We start from the raw sequence: 18,014 nt of genomic DNA, 5'->3' as shown, positions 1-18,014 counted from the left end.
AGTGTGTGACAAAGTGTTAAACGCGTTGCTCTTTTGAAAGTTATAAATGGTACAAAGTTACTTTTAAAAATCATGAATGTTACGAAGCATTACATGCCGTCCTTTTTTAGAAGTAATGAGCACTACGAAGCGTTACATGCGTTACTTTTTATATGTTATAAGCGTTACATACGATACATTGTTGTTAGTTATAGGTGTTAATAAGCATTACGTACGTTACATTGAGTGCGTAAAATGCGTTATTTTTGAAAATGATAGGCGTTGAAAAGCGTTACTTTTTTGCAAGAATAGGTGTTACAAGCGTTACTTTTCCTTAAGTTATAAGTGTTAAGAAACGTTACTTTTCTGTAAGTTATAGGCGTTACATGCATTACTTTTTATAAGGCAAAGCGTTACGAGGCGTTACATGCTTTACTCTTTCGTAAGTTATAGGCGTAACGAAGCGTTGCATGCGTACCTATTTTGTAATTTACAAGAGTTACGAGGCGTTACATGCGTTACTATTTTGTAAGTTATTAGTGTTACGACTCGTTACCTGCGTTAATTTTATGTATGTTATAGGCGTTACGACGCGTTACATGCATCAGTTTTATGTAAGTCATAAGCGTTGCATCCGTTACTTTTGTAAATAAAAAGCGTTACGAAGCGTACAGTGCGTTACTATTTTATAAATAATAAGCGTTACGAGGCGTAACATTCGTATTTTTTTGTAAGTTATAAGCGTTACGAGGCCTTACTTTCTTGCAAATTTCAGACGTTACCAGCATTACTTTTTTGTAGGTTATAGGCGTTACAAAACGTTACTATTTTGTGAGTTAAAGGCGTTACGAGGCCTTACAAACGTTACTTTTTTGTAACATTTCTGTAAATTATAGGCGTTACGAAGCGCTACTTTTTATGTAGTTATAGGCGTCACAAAGTGTTTCGTGCGCTACTTTTCTGTGAGTTGTTTCATGCATTTGGAGGCGTTACATGCGTTACTTTTTTGTAGGTTATTGACGTTACGAAACGTTACATGTGTTACTTTTTTGTCAATTATGGGCGTTACGAAGTGTTACATACGTTACTTTTTATGTTATGGGCGTTACGCAGCGTTACATGCGTTACTATTTTGTAGGTTACAAGCGTTACGAGGCATTACATGTTTGTACGTTATTGGCGTAACGAAGCGTTACATTCGTTATTTTTTATAGGTTATAGGCGTGTTACTATTTTGTAGATTACAAGCATTACGAAGCGTTAGTCGTATCTTTTTTTGTGAGTTATAAGCATTACGAGGCGTTATATGCGTTATTTTTTTGTAAGCTATAGGTGTTACGAACTGTTACATGCGTTACTTTTTTGTAGGTTTTAGGCGTTACGAAGCGTTACATATGTTACTTTTTTGTCAGTTATGGGCGTTACGCAGCGTTACATGCGTTACTATTTTGTAGGTTACAAGCGTTACGAGGCGTTACATTTTTGTATGTCGTTGGCGTTACGAAGCGTTACATGCGTTATTTTTTATAGGTATAGGCGTTACGAAGCGTTACTATTTTTTTGTAGGTTTAAGTTTTACGAAGCGTTACCTACGTTACTTTTATGTATATCGTAGGGTTTACGAAGCGTTACATGTGCTACTTTTTGTAGGTTATAGGCGTTACGAAGCGTTACATGTGTTACTATTTTGTAGATTACAAGCTTTACGAAGCGTTACAGCCGTATCTTTTTTGTGAGTTATTAGCATTACGAAGCGTTACATGCGTTATTTTTTGTAAGCTATTGGCGTTACGAAGCATTACATGTGTTTCTATTTTGTAAATTCCAAGCGTTACGAGACGTTACAGTCGTATCTTTTTGTAAATTATAAGCGTTACGAGGTATTACTTTTTTGTAAGTTATAGGTGTTACATGCGTTACTTTTATATAAGTTGTAAGTATTACAAAGCGTTATATGAGTTACTTTTTTGTAAGTTTTAGGCGTTACAAAGCGTTACAAGCGATACTATTTTGTAGGTTATATGCGTTACGAATCGTTATAGAATAGTAACGCATGTACTATTTTGTAGGTCACAAGTGTTACACGCGTTACTTTATTGTAGGGTAGAAGCGTTACTATTTTGTAAATTACAAGCGCTACGAGGCGTTACATGCGTTACTTTTTTTGTAGATGATAGGCGTTAAGAAGCGCAATACGTATTACTTTTTTTGAGTCACATGCGTTACTTTTTGGTTTTATGCCTTACCGAAGTAACGAAGCTTTGAATAAGTTACTTTTCGGAAGTTTTAAGTATTATGAAGCGATACATGTGTTATTTTTTTAAAGTGATAAGTATTACGAAGCGTTCTATTCGTTACTTTTTGTAAGTCATAAGCGTTACGAAGCGGTGCATGCGTTACTTTTTGGCAAACAGTAAGTGTAACGAAGCGTTAAATACGTTACTTTTTTGTAAGGTTTAGATGTTACGAAGTGTTACATGTATTCATTTTTTAGTCATAAGTGTTACAAAACGTTACATGCATTGCTTTTTTGTAAGTTATGAGCGTTACGAAACGTGACATGCGTTAATTTTTGTACTTTGAACGTATTACAAAGCGTTAGTTGCGTTACATTTTCCAAAATTAAAAGCTTTATTGCGAAAAAGTGCTTACAGATGTATTATTCAAAGTATTGTCCGTCGCTAGCGACAACTTTCTCCCATCTCTCCGGCAATTTTCGGATCCCGGCTCGAAAAAAGAAATCCTCTTTTGACGCTATCCATGAAGCAATCAATTTCTCCAACTCTTCGAAGGATTGAAAATGTTGATCTTCCAAATCGTGTGCCATCGAACGGAATAGGTCAGCAGGGGCGACATCTGGGGAATACGGCGTGTGGGGCAAGACTTCCTATTTGAGCGTTTCCAGGTACTTTTTGACCACTTTTGCGACGTGAGGCCGAGCATTGTCGTGTTGGAGGATGACTTTGCCATGTCGCTCTTGATGTTGTGGCCGCTTTTCTTTTAGCGCGCGACTAAGGCGCATCAGTTGCGTTCGGTAGCGATCTCCTGTGATGGTTTCACCCGATTTTAAGAGCTCGTAGTAAATCACATCGAGCTGATCCCACCAAATACAAATCATAACCTTGGCGCCGTGAATATTCGGTTTTGCCTTCGACGAAGGAGCATGCCCGGGCTTTCCCCATGGTTTTCTGCGTTTAGGATTATCGTATCGAACCCACTTTGCATCACCGGCTACGATTCGATGTAAAAACCCCTTACGATTTTGTCATTGAAGCAGTTGCTCACATACAAATGGACGGCGCTCGATGTCCCTCGGTTTCAACTCGTACGGCACCCAGTTTTTCAGTCCAATCGGAAAACGGCGGAATCAAAGTTGTACACCTGATAGTTATATGTGTTTCTTTTTGTAAGTTACATTGTGAAAAAGCGTTGCTTATTTGTAAGTGATAATGTAACGGAGCGTCATATGCGTAGCATTTTTGTAAGTTGTAGATGTAGTAAGGCGTTACACAATTGTTCCTCGAAATTAGATCCACGTACGTCGAGCGCACACAAGCAGCCAACTTGATCGAAGACAACTGATTTTGTTCAATAAATTGAAAGAAAAATTTGAAATTATTTTGGTAAATTTTCTTGCTATAGCGGTTGTATAAGTTGTTCGGCATAGAATCATTACAAATTTTTTTTTATACTAATTTATTAAAATCTGAGACAAAGATGTAAGTTTATTCTACACTAACCTGCATCTAATATTTTGTCTATCGACATAAGTTTAAGATCGAAAATTAAATTTTATCGTAGAGTTTTTGGAATAGAATTTCCCAGGGTGGTTTATTAAATAAGCAATACACATGGCGAATTAAAAGTGCCAAATCTGATTAGATCCATCAAAACACAGCAGTATAAATCAAACTAGTTAGCGACTCGTCTTGAGTGTCAAAGTAGTCGTGAAGTGTATCAAACAAAAGTTCGACTAATAGTTCGACAAACCATTGCTAGCAAAAAAAAACCACTGAACGCTGGTATCTCTGTTCGTTACCACTTTCTCGGTTCGGTTTGCTTTTCCGTTGTTGCTGCCGGCACCTCTGAACTCCCTCCATCCAGTTTTCTCACCGTTATGTTTCTCCGACAATCTATCGACCGTTTATCATTCCATAGTCAGTCAGCCCGGTGCCTGGTACTTGCTGCTATTGTTATTGTTGTTGGCATTAGGAGTTATGAAATTGTTTACCACAATTACTACAGATCGAACATTTTCTTGGTTTTAGGGGCGTGTTGTGTTCACGTAATGGATTTTGTTTTGACTACCAACAAAAAAAAACCTGTCGGATGACAAAATTTACCGGAGGAGGAAACCTAACTGTCACTGGCGGCTCATTGTCCGTCATCTAACGCTAACTTCGGTGGTATCAGTGGGGGATGCGTTTCACATCTGGCTTCAAAAAGCAGAATTGTTTTGAGCGCCCGTAAATCCATCCCGGAACGGAATGCGAGTTGGGGCTGATTTGCAGTTCCAAACGAAAATAATGGAAACATTTTGACTAGTGGTATATAGTTTGCGAGATCGAAACCGGCTATCGAAGAAAGCAGTTGGCTCTTGGTACAATTAAACAATTAAGCAATGCGGTACCTGTAATCGTTCGGTTGTTGCAATCAGCGCTGGGAAAAATCTGCACCAAAACAGGAAATCCCACCGAATTTAGAGTCTTATTAGACGCTGATCAATAGAAGCAAGGCAGCGAATGATGCGAAAACTATTGCGAAACCAGTATTCATGGCAAACAGCTAGTCTGCAGTTTTCTAAGGAGCTTCCTCTATACAAATCAAGAGGAGATGTGTCCGGGGAACCACAAGAAGACGCAAGACAAAGCCAAACTAGCAGCACCTAAGCGCCCCATCAATCGAGGGGGGTCGATTAATTGGTATGCACCGTCTTCGACGCACACAGCCCGGGTTGCTCGTTGTACCACGCCAACCCTCAGCGATAATGTAATTAATCAACACAAAAAAATGAAGCGAAGACACAAAGAAATGTTCAACATGCACTTTTTTCTTATCGGTCTACGCCTGGGGTAAACGGCTGAGTTCCGTAAAGGGGGATCTAGATTCAACTACCAGGAAGCATGAATGTTTAGAAACGTTTTTTTCTGTTTTTTTTTTCAATATTTCCTGTTTCACTTTTCAGTTCATAGTAGGTTAAATTGAACCTCATAAAGCAAAGTCTTGGCATCAGATTCCTTTTGTGGAATTTGGTCTTTCGGTTTCAGCAGACTTCGCAGCCGATTCATAGCGTACAGAATCATTGCGTGGCTAGTACTGCGATCCTTCTGACACTAAGAATTCTTCCAGGTCGGGGATCGAACATAAGACAACTGACTTGTAAGACCAGCGCCCTATGCGTCGAACCGCCAACCCGGGAATCTCATGGAACAACTAAATTAGTGAAATTCATCACACATAAGTTTCATATTTCTCAAACAAATCTTTTTCAGATTTGGTAACATGAGAAATTAATAGAATTTACTGGATATATGGACACTATTTCTAATTATTACAAAAAACTGAATCCCTGAACAGGCATAGCAGAAGTCAGCCAAATCACGATTTCTGCATTATCATTTTACATGAAGAATTGAAATTTCAAACTCTCATCATTCTATAATACCGGTAGTTGGATCCGAATAGAAATTTCATCGACACCCATTCCGCCCATACTCACATATCAGTCCCATATCGATTTTCGTCAATTTTGAGTTAGCTGAGGGTTAGTTGAGGGTTTGTTGAGTGAGAAAAAATATCAAATCATGTCTGTCCCATATGCAAAGTACCCGCATATCAGTCCCATTCAGTGCAAATTTCACTAATTTCATTTATTGCAATATTGGAATAGCAAAGGTGTAATATTTCATGTATAATACCATGAGTTAGCATTAGGTAGCACAATAAATACAAAAAAATTCGACTATTTGGACTATAATAATTTTATTCAAGAGATTATTTGAATCCAACTTTATGAAAATCCGTTCAGCCATCGTTTAGAAATCGAACAAACTTCCGTTTTGGAGTTCTTGACCATCGATTTCTGATACTTCCGGAACCGGAAACTGATATAGTCAAATTCGGTTTGTATGATCATTAACTTTAGAGATCCCTAAATTAGAATAGTTTCGAACGTAGTTTCTACGAGTTTTTTACGTTTTTAGCGTCATCACTTCAAACAACGGTTTGTAATTTTTTAAACTCGTCCCCTTATAATACCGGAACCGAAAATTGGATCCGGACAAAATTTAATACCTACCTATGAGAATATATTTTTTTCAGGAATCTAATTTTAGAACCGTGGTGAGTTTCGTTTTGAAATATTTCATCGAAATTTCTGGTACTTCCTGGAACGGAAACTAGAAATCGTTATAACCAAAATCAATTCATTTGGCCGTCAACCTAGAAACAAATTGGAACAGCCTAAGTTTCGAAGACGTTCCAGGTTCTGTCACTTCAAATTACGGTTTGAAATTTCTAATATTCATCAACCTATAACTCCGGAACGGGAAGTCGGATCTGGATGAAATTCGACAGCCATCTACGGATGTACACGGAAAGACCGAAATCATCATTTTAGCGAAAAGTTCAGTTGAATTTCTGATTTTAGTTAGTTATTTTTTTTGGTAGCTAAAAAAATCTTACTTTTGCTAATTAAGGTTTTTAGTTCTCACTCCCTCAATAATGATAAAATAGTAGTTCAAATGGCTAGTTTTTAGTTGAATCTACCAATTAAACGTGCTGTCATTTCTTAGCTTAGACACACTCCATTTCCATTGAACTAATTTTGTAGTTGAATTATAAAAACAATGGTGAAATAATGAATGGTTAAATTGGTTTCTGCAATCTGCAGCTATATGGCGCACTATCACCGAAAAAAACGTTAACACTGTAATGACTGTAATAACCACTAGATGGCACACTACTACCGAAATGAATTTTTCAGTCGCGGTTGTCTTTTCTATATTGGCAGATATAAATACCAGAGCGATTTCCCGTGTTATATTTACGGAAAAAGACATACTTTCGTAAAATTTTTCTTCTAAATCACTGTTTTCTTTATTCAACTCAGCGAGATCGATTCTCTCACTGAAAACTTTAAGCACTCGGAAAGCAAAACCCGAATACAAATAGTACTTCGGACGGCGTAGCCCGAGCAACACATACCATGAAATAACAAGAAGCCACCGAGAAGAGAAACAGCATACTATGAGTGTTCTACACAAACTGTGAAGGATCTTATTTTGTTCATCCAGAACTATGTTTTGAACATATATAAACCTACCTTTCTTTTTGTTTCGATATATCGGTATAGGAATTTAAATATGGATATATCGTAACACAACAGCTTTTTAGCTTTTTAATGGATTGTTTTGCTCTCATGAGTTTTTGGCTAATAAATTTGTTAATAAAACAAATTTCATTTCTGTTCTTCTTTGTGCTGTCTTTCAGCTGTGATGGTGATAGATAGGTAGAGGCAAATTTTCTGCTTTTGATCAAAAAATTGGTTACCAATGAGAATTTCGTGTTGTATTTTGCTGGTTTGTGTCCAGGATATTCAAAAAACTAAACACATTCTCTAGAAACAAAATTTTTTTTTCCTGCAAAGTAAATCCTGAATTTCAACTAATTTTATTGTTATTTTGGAAATTTTGTTGTTAAAATCAACTAATTCAAAAACAGCAATACGAATTGGGTACAAAGCTAATTTCGGCCATTCCGTGTATAGAATGTAAAATTTACGAAAAAATACATCCCAAAGGTAAAACTTCCCCACTCCGTAGTACAACCACTTTACGAGGAAACGCATTTTCCGACCCTAATGTTCGTCCGGTAAAATAGAAATTTCAGCAGAACCACTTGTACGATGGTGAAAACATTATCACGCATACGGTAAACTATTGTTGCGCTCGCAGTATGATATGTAGTCCATTTGGTAAGAACAAAAAAAATCAGGCTTTTTTTAGGTATTTCCATCAACACAAAGTGCGTCCCTTTCTAATTATATATACATCACCTTTGATGGTCTAAAGAGGAACGGCACCCAAACACTAGCTGAAACGTGTCTTGGCTAAGGCCAGGTTTCTCCAAATAATTTTCAAAAAGTCGACAAATATTTTCTTGCGTAAATTGCTAAATAATACTCTTAGAAATAATACAGAATTAGTCCCGAGAGTACACGCGACACAGAAGCTAGTCGAAAAAAGGGGGGACGATGTGCCCAGGATTAGTCGCGAATAAAAACTTTGTTTGGCTTTTTGTCGAAACCACTTTCATTTCAACTGGGTGGCACTCGTATTCCATTGCACGTATCAACACGAACCAAACTGCATTTGACTTTTACTCGCTAGATGTCGCTCTATGGTCGGAACTACAACCAAAAATATTCATTGTTGTTTGAAAAAGTCTTTCTCATATCACTCATAACTTCATAAATATTACTGAGGAATTCGCTAAAATAACTGTTCATTGAATAGAAATAGGAAAGTTTGTTCGGACCTAATCAGACAAGCTCTACAAATCCTGTTTACCCTGTAGTTCCGGAACTGAAAATCGATTTGGCCATCTTGTTGGAAAGCGAGTGAAATCCTTTTTCCAGCTTTCAATCACCATTTCCAATTCTTCCGAAACCGGAACTGAAACGGTTGTAAATTTTTCAAATAAATTTGAATACATTGACATTCGTTTATTCTTTCGGTCGCACTTGCCATAGAATAGCTAAATTTTTTATCAACTGCAGCACCGTCTTTTACCAACATCACACACCAGTAGCGGACATCCGTAACCGTTTCTTCATTACGTGTACGAAATAGAACAAAGCACGCATCATTCATTTTGTGTTTTCCTCTCCTTTCGGTGTTGTACTTATTTTCAATCTATACGGCGATTTGAAAATCATCGTCCTGTACCAGCGAAACCAGAAGTCGGATCCGGATGAAGTTTCACAGTAGCTTTAGAGATAATATGAGCTTCAATTCAGTTCAAGATTTGTGAAAATTGGTTCAAGCATCGCAGAGAAATCGAAGTGAGTTCTATTTTTGGAGTTTATTTTTCACCACTTTCGGTGCTTCCGGAACAGGAAAAGGGGAACCAGTATTGCTGGATTGAGTATTTATGCCCACAAACTAACAAGCTCTGCAAACTAGAAGAATGTTTCAGACAGTTTTATGAGATTTGTACCTATTTTTGACCATCGTTCGTGAAAAAAATACTGGTGGAAATTGAAAAATTTTTACTTATCACGCTTAAGTTCTGGATCCGGATCCGGATAAAACGTTCTAGAAGTTTTAAGGAAACTATAAGACCTTTCATTTGAATCTCAGTTTGTGAAAATCGGTTGAGCCGTTTTAGAGAAAATTGAGTGCAAACTCTTTCTCAAATTTTCACATATTACCATGTAACTACGGAACCGGAAGTCGGATCGGGATGAAATTCAATAGCAGGGTATGACACCATTAGGCCTTTCATTTGAATCTAAGTTTAGTGAAAATTGGCTTAGCCATCTCTGAAAAAAGTGAGTGCATATTTCCTTCATTTTTTTAGTACATATCATCCTATATCTCTAGAACCGGAAGTCGGATCGGGATAAAATTCAACAGCACGCTATGGAACCTTTCATTTGAATCTTAGTTTGTGAAAATCGGTTCAGCAATCTCCGAAAAAAGTGAGCGCATATTTTGTTACACACAAACACACACACATAGACATTTGCTCAGTTCGTCGAGCTGAGTCGAATGGTATATGACATTCGGCCTTCCGAGCTTCGGTTAAAAAGTCGATTTTCACAGTGATTGCATAGCCTTTCTATATGAGAAAGGCAAAAAGCAAAAACAAGGGTCAAAAATCGAAAAATCACCATTTTGTTTATTTTTGCGGTGGAAATTTCTTATTTTAGTTCGATACAGAATATGAAACAGTTTTGCTTCCCGATGATTTATTACTAAGAAACTAAAAAATAAAAAGAAAAACATGTTTATGAAGTTTAACATATGTACTTTTATCTGTAAAATAACATAATTTTGAAATATTGTTTAACAAATAAGAAGAAATTAAAAATTTTCAATAATACTTATATTTTCGAAAACATCACTAGATCACTGTCAAGATTTTGAATAAAATCAAAAACTTTCTTCGGGTGTAAACTACCATAACCTTTTCAATTTGTAAACAGTTATGTCAAATTAATATAGATCTAAATGTGGCAACTCTGCACGCTATACAAAATTGAACAAAGTACGCTGTGTGCTAGACTGTGGTGTTTTCTTCATCCATACCAACACGTACCGATGCGTGTGGGGTTTGCATCATTTTGTATGACAATGTTTTGAATACTCATCGCACTATAATTTCGGAACCGGAAGTTGGATCTGGATGAAATTGCACAGTATAATTCAAGACAATAAGAGTTTCAATCTGAATTATGATTTGGGAAAGTCGGTTTAACCGTTGTTGAGTTCCGTTTTTGTAACTTTTCTTCACTTTTAACGAAGCGCTCGGAAGTAGTCCGAAAATAGATTTATATGTCCGTTTAAGGTCTGCCGACTAGGTGAATTTACCAGTAAGTTTTATAAAAATTTGCACCTCGTTTCGCCATTACTTTTGGAAAAATACTCATGAGATTGAAAATTTTCCAATTACCGGGCTGTAATACCGAAACCGCGAGTCGGATCTGGATCGACTAACCGGGAACTTTTTGAGGAATTTGAAGACCTTTTATTTGCGTCTTAGTTTGTGAAAATCGGTTAAGAAATTTCCGAGAAAACTGAGTGAGCATTTTCTCATAGATTTGTATATATTGCCTTGTAATTCTGGAACTGGAAGTCGGATAAAGTTAAAATTCAATAGTGAGCTATGAAACCATAAGACCTTTCGTTTGAATCTAATATTGTAAAAATCGGGCACGCCATCTCTGAGATAAACTAGTGACAATTTATTTCATTTTTTTTATGCATATCTCTCTTATTTTAGTTTTGTCGCTGTGGAACGCAGTAGGAATTTGGCCGCCCATTTTATTCATATTAACATTCACGCACACAACACTTTTCACTAGTTTTGAATAACTTTTTCTGGGGGCGGCATAAGGTCATTTGGCATCATACCGTTTGGTATAATTATTATTAGGCATAATAAAGGGTGATTTTTTAAGAGCTTGAGAACTTTTTTTAACAATAAAACGCATAAAATTTGCAAAATCTCATCGGTTCTTTATTTTAAACGTTAGATTGGTACATGACATTTACTTTTTGAAGATAATTTCATTTAAATGTTGACCGCGGCTGCGTCTTAGGTGGTCCATTCGGAAAGTCCAATTTTGGGCAACTTTTTCGAGCATTTCGGCCGGAATAGCCCGAATTTCTTCGGAAATGTTGTCTTCCAAAGCTGGAATAGTTACTGGCTTATTTCTGTAGACTTTAGACTTGACGTAGCCCCACAAAAAATAGTCTAAAGGCGTCAAATCGCATGATCTTGGTGGCCAACTTACCGGTCCATTTCTTGAGATGAATTGTTCTCCGAAGTTTTCCCTCAAAATGGCCATAGAATCGCGAGCTGTGTGGCATGTAGCGCCATCTTGTTGAAACCACATGTCAACCAAGTTCAGTTCTTCCATTTTTGGCAACAAAAAGTTTGTTAGCATCGAACGATAGCGATCGCCATTCACTGTAACGTTGCGTCCAACAGCATCTTTGAAAAAATACGGTCCAATGATTCCACCAGCGTACAAACCACACCAAACAGTGCATTTTTCGGGATGCATGGGCAGTTCTTGAACGGCTTCTGGTTGCTCTTCACTCCAAATGCGGCAATTTTGCTTATTTACGTAGCCATTCAACCAGAAATGAGCCTCATCGCTGAACAAAATTTGTCGATAAAAAAGCGGATTTTCCGAATGGACCACCTAAGACGCAGCCGCGGTCAACATTTAAATGAAATTATCTTCAAAAAGTAAATGTCATGTACCAATCTAACGTTTAAAATAAAGAACCGATGAGATTTTGCAAATTTTATGCGTTTTATTGTTTAAAAAAGTTCTCAAGCTCTTAAAAAATCACCCTTTATAAGCAACTCACTTATTGCTAGCACAACACTGTTCGTCATAGATGTTTCAGGTCGAGATGGCCGAAGGAAGCGTCAGCCACTGCACCCCCGCAGAAATCACATTTGTCTAGTGGCGGGCGTTTGCTCGAACTATCCAAAGCTAGGGACTATCCCACAGTTAAGTCCGAACGAGCGGCAGCGAGGACGGATAGCAGGTCAATAAAAACGATGAGGCGTAGCCGAATTAGGCCTTTCAAAATCGCAGCAAATTTGAATCATTAAGCCAAATAACCATTATGCCAAACGGCGATAAGCCAAACGACTTTTTGCCAAACGTGGTAGCCCCATATTTCCTCACATTCCGTAAAAAAAATCTGAAAACCCACTAATAAACCAACGAAAAATGGCCATTGTTAGACAAAAGCGTTAAAATTCGTTCCGGAAATCGTACAAATTTGAAATTCGTTGGCAGGAAGTCGTTTGAACCTTGTGTCGGTATAATGTACATTGACGTCATAAATAAATAATCCAAAATCATGGACAGAAGTATACTTTTAGGCTGTATAAGACAAAATGAAATCTCTGCAACTTCACTTCTTAAGCTCACTAAATCTGCTATAAATTAACGATGGATTTGAACGTTCAATGGAGTTGTATTCAAAGCTTTGGTATGAAGATCGCCTCCAAACACAAACCCCTTAAAATAGTGATGGGAAGCTTTTCTGAAATCTTGCATTCAATCAATCGTTAAAGTTTATTACCTCAAAAGAGCTTTGCAATAATTCAGTCATCGTTGAGTGTGTGTGTGTGTTTAAGCATCGAAACCAACAGCAAACTTTTCTCTCACAACAGCCTCCCCCTTTTTAACTCCCACCCAAATCACACAGAGAAAAAGCTCAATTTAAGCTTTCAAACTCCATTTCGACTTACCCGTGCGGTTTCTGCAGACAAACACACTCGCCAAGCTCGGTCGTCTCTCCGATCGTGCTGCTATCGCTGGTACTACACTTGGACCCGCAGCCGGATTTCTCGCAGTTATTGCAGTTGCTGAAACTGAACGAAGAGGTGCAAAGCGTACAGAATGAATCCAGCTGCGACACCAAACCACCCGCCAAACACTCCTCCAGACTGTAGTGGTTCATGATTATCCCGTCGTCGTCGTCTTCGTCTTCATCGATGTCGTCACGATGAACACCGACGCCGGTGTCGCTCGGCTGCGAAACGGCCGACGACTTCAACAGGTGGTACTTTTCATCGGACCCCGAACAGTGCGAGCAGCTCGTCAGCGTCAGCGTGTCGCGATCATCGGACGAGAACTCGAAACTGGCACTTTCCACGCCCCATTCTCGGAACGACCGGTTCCTTTTGCCCTCCAGCAGTGGGTTCGTCTTGAACAGGTTCGTGTAGTTCGAAGGTGAAAATCGCACGTTTTCCAGCTTATTCACCATGGACATGTTCTCGTTGAAGTGAATGATGTTAATGTCGTTGTACTTTTTCATGAAATCGGTCGAATAACCCGCCGACATGTCTTTCAGGGACTTCTTGGACTTTGACCCGCTGGTCTTGATCAGATCCAACAGGCACATCTTGATGTCGTCGAACATTGTGATGTTGATGTTGGCAGAAAGCCTCGTGCACCGGTTGGTTGGAATCGAAATGGAATTTATCGTTCACGTTTCGCTGAAATTAAACCGTAGCCGTAGGAGCTATGGAAAATTTGTAACGATCAGTCACAGTTTCCCGCCGGTCCAAACGGCCGCTGTCTTGGTGGTGTGATTCGTTCTCCCACGGTTCGTGGTTGGCAGCTGACATTGTGATTCGCGCCCAAGCCGGCCGCCGGTCGGAGTGAAATTATTTCCTTTGGGTTCGGTGCATGATGCTGCCAAGCGGATTATATTGCAGGAATTCTTTCACCTGAAAAGAGAGATGAGAAAATGAAATGATACAGCCTAAATTGCCTTTTTTTTTATTGTTTGTCTGGGGTAACGATAACGAGCAAAGGTGAGTGGCACGGGGCCGTAATTTGGACGGTTCATTGGAAAACGAGACTCGTAAAAATTTGGATACGAAAGTTGATCGTAGCAAATGAGGTTGGTAAACGTCGCGCTTTGAGTGATTTTTATTTATTGGTAAATTATTTGTCATCCGAAAGTGTGAATTTCCGATCGACCAGCTGATTAAAAACTTTATTAAAATCTTCTTAGTTTTGCCCGATCATACAGTTAATTAGGCTGTGTCGCTTCACATCCAGATTAGTTCAATTGGCAAAATAATTTCTCCGAATGCTGGAAAATAGCGTATTTTAGTGCTATCTATGGGGTATTTATTTCTCAAATTTTCATTTCGGCTGTTTAATTTATAATTTTTTTTCCTCACAATTAGGTTAAAACGGTAAAAAAAAGGTATAATAATAATTAAAATTACACTCAAGTCTTTTTTACGCGAGGGACCGCACAAACAAAAAACTTTAGAAATCCGCGTAAAAAACGCATAGCTTCGAAAATCGAACTTCAGAAATTCGCTTAAAAAACTCATACCTTTGGAATACCGCGTAGAACAATTGCGAAAGTTTGGAAAACAGTGTAGAAAAACCGCGAGAGCTCGGAAATTAGCGTGGAAAAAAAGAAAATCCGCGCAAACAAAAGGGAATAACTTCGTAAATCTGCGTAAAAAGAAACCGCGTAAAAAAGAACTTAAAGTATTCGTTTTCTCGTTTATTTCGTTGGTTACAGATATCAGTAAAACTAAAAAGCAGTATGCGACTACGTTTCAGGTAATCAATGCTGAAGGCAATAGTCCCACCAAAACAATCTGACAGAATAAAATCATATGATCCAGAATTGATACATGGTTACGAGTGTCGTGTTGCATGTAGCACCATCCTGTTTCAACCAAGTCCAATTTTACTTTTCTAAACCAACGGCAGATAATAGAATATTTTTCGGGATGCCTATGTAGTTGATGAATTCCTTTGGGTTATTCTTCGCTCTGAAGTTGACACTTGTGTGTATTAAATTTCCTTTCGCTGAAGACAATAACTTAATAAAAAATGGATCCTCGTTTCACTTTTTAAAAACGTATCGCACAAAAAACGTTACTTAGAAAATCCACGATAAAAACGCGTAGTCTTGAAGACAATAGTCCCACAAAAACAATTTAATGGGATCAAATCACATGATCCAGAACTGACACATGGTTACGCGTGTAGTGTAGCATGTGGCACCATTCTGTTTTAACCTAGTACAATTTTACTATTCTTAACCAATGGAGAAAGTCCATTGATCATCAAAACGTTCATTGTTTACGTTCCTGAAAGGGCAAATGAAACCGGCGCGTACCCGAAATCGGCACCAAACATATTATTTTTCGGGATGCATATGTAGTTGCTGAATTTTTTCGAGTTGTTTTTTGCTCCGAAATCGGCAATTGTGCTTATTAAAAATCCAGGGTTGTTACGAAAAATTTCAAAACCAAAACGCGCGAAATGCGCGCGCAGTCGAAAACTAAAACGCGCGAAATCCGCGCAAAGTGGAAGGCTAAACGCGCGATATTCGTGCGAAACATTACACTACTATTTTTAATGCAGGTGAGTCTTTCCGCAGAACTTTAAAATCCACTTACATATAATTTAAAAATCTGCATAAGTTTCTCATATAAACACAATAAATAAGTCCGCATACAACACGTCACTTTGCAATGACTGTTCAGCGTTGTTTTCCAGCAGGCATAAAACCTGCTCATCTTTTGCATCAACAGATTACACTCATCCAAATGATACATTCCCTTAAATCTAGATCTTCTATAGTAACTAAATCTAATGAGACAACAACACATGAGGTCGCTTCAATGCGTTGGATATCCTTTTGGTAATAAGGTGACCAGATAACAGCAGCATATTTAAGAGTTGAGCGAACTAAAGTGAACTACGGAGCTTTCAAGCATGTACAACAGAGAATATTTTAGTAACGCGGATAATAAATCCGAATAGCTTAGAGGATTTGGTGACAGTAAACTCTATGCGCTCCTTAAAATTTTACTTGGAATCCAGAAGAACACCCAGGTCCTTAACAGACGATTTGCGTTCGAGAACAGTTTGTGAAATATTGTAGTCGAATTTGAATACAGGCTTTTTGCGACAAAAAGAGATGACGGAGCATTTAATGGCATTTAGTTTGTTTCCATTTTGTTGATGTTACACCAATTAGTTAAACTGTTCTTGTAGAAGCTCTGAGTCAGCTGCAGATGTGATTGTATGAAATTATTTAAAATCAAGAACGAACGATAGTTTCATACACTTGATCGAAAAATTTAGATCGTTGACATACAATAAAATTATAAACGGTCCAAGGTGACTTCCTTGAGTAACTCCAGAGGTAACAGCAAATGATGAGGTTGTACACTATCATTTTTTCACTATCATTTCATGGCTAATTAGATATGATCGAAGCCAATTCAAAAATGATCCGTTAAATCCCAGTCTACTTAACTTGGAGATCGTTATGTGATGAATGATTTTGTCGAACGCAGCAGCGAAATCAGGGTATGTAGAATCTTCTTGTAGTCATACTTGTGAAGAAGGTATGATGAAAGAAGTGTAGGTTACTTAATTTGTGGAAGTTGAACGATTTAGCTTGAATCCATGCTGACTCTCAGACATGTAGTCAGAGCAACTATGTGTTATAAAATTCAGAACTATAATTTCAAAATTTTGTCCTCTGAAGAAAACATTTTCTAGAATTGCCTTCTCGTAAATTTCGATTTTATCGAGGTAAAAATTTACCAATTCGGCCAGCTCGACCAATAGCTGAAACGTTCGCTCATCTTTAATTTTGTTGGGTTTCTTAAGACTCACAAGCTTCAAAAATTTATAAAGAACTTTTCTTTCTTCGAACAAATGATTCACAAATGCGAAATGTTGTTTCTTGAAATTCGCGCGAAATCCGCGCCATCGCATCAAAATCTGAGCAGAAACCGCGCTAAATCCGCGCGACCGTAACAACCCTGAAAATATCATCACTGAAGACAACAACTCTGTGTGTTTGTGTGTGTGTGTTTAACCTATCCCAAGCTCCACTGTCTGGCAGCGGTTTACAGAAAAACAAATGTTTCCATGTGTTTTGTTTATACATGCAAATAACTTTAGCCTAGGGCTCAGGAAGACGTTAAATCAATCGAATTCCTATGACCCATTTCGTATACAAAGCAAATCGTGTTTCTAAGTCATCATCGACCAGCCCCGCCTAAATGAAACGTTTGCATCAAATGGATTCAAACATTACAGAAAGACTTTCGATTCCTTGCAATTGGCAAGGAAGCGAAGCGTATTTATGTTAGTTCATGTTCTTTGGTTTTGTATGCATTATTATCATTTTCTAATCTTACCAATACTCGAGTTTGCATTCAATGTTTGAATTCTTATCGTATCGAAACCTGCAGTCTTCTGAACCAGCCAACTACACTATTGGAACATAGTATGAAGACTTTTGAATATTTTTTCTATAGATGCTTCTGCATAATATTCTTATAATAAGAATCAAATTATTATTTATACACAAAAATTTATTTTTACGTCTTAATTTTGCTTTATGCGTCAAATTCTATAAGAATGATATGCAAAATACTAATTTAGGAATTGCAAGGAATGCTGCAAACGGTTTTCATGAAAACAAGTTGACAATTTAAAGTCACATTAAGGATGTAAATACACTTCAGCTACAGGACGTCAAGGTGAAATACTTGACCAATTCGAAGGATTTTTAATAATTTTCGCGTTTCAAATGAATTATTACATACAAACCAATTCGCACCCTCTCATATTGCTACTAACGCAGGAGATGATAGCATCCAGTCGACGCCATTCTGTTGACCAAATGCCATCATAGACGCACGGGGAGGTATGAGATAGGAACTTCTGAACATTTAGTTATCTCACCTTTTGACGACTCTTATCGCTGAGCACA

General features: G+C 37.8%; 1 protein-coding gene across 1 annotated transcript in view; it reads right to left on the bottom strand.

Moving 5' to 3' along the window:
• Positions 1–12,980: 12,980 nt before the first annotated feature.
• LOC131426188 (uncharacterized) overlaps positions 12,981–18,014 on the bottom strand; it is a 35,903-nt gene continuing 30,869 nt past the window's right edge. The window contains exon 2 of the mRNA XM_058588721.1: positions 12,981–13,968. Within this exon, the coding sequence (XP_058444704.1) occupies positions 12,981–13,658 (678 nt within the window). The 5' untranslated portion in view covers positions 13,659–13,968. The remainder of the gene's footprint in view (positions 13,969–18,014) is intronic.

The sequence above is a fragment of the Malaya genurostris genome, chromosome 1, assembly GCF_030247185.1.
Source record: "Malaya genurostris strain Urasoe2022 chromosome 1, Malgen_1.1, whole genome shotgun sequence".
Classification (NCBI taxonomy): Eukaryota; Metazoa; Arthropoda; class Insecta; order Diptera; family Culicidae; genus Malaya; species Malaya genurostris.
This window is presented reverse-complemented; position numbering and strand designations above follow the sequence as displayed.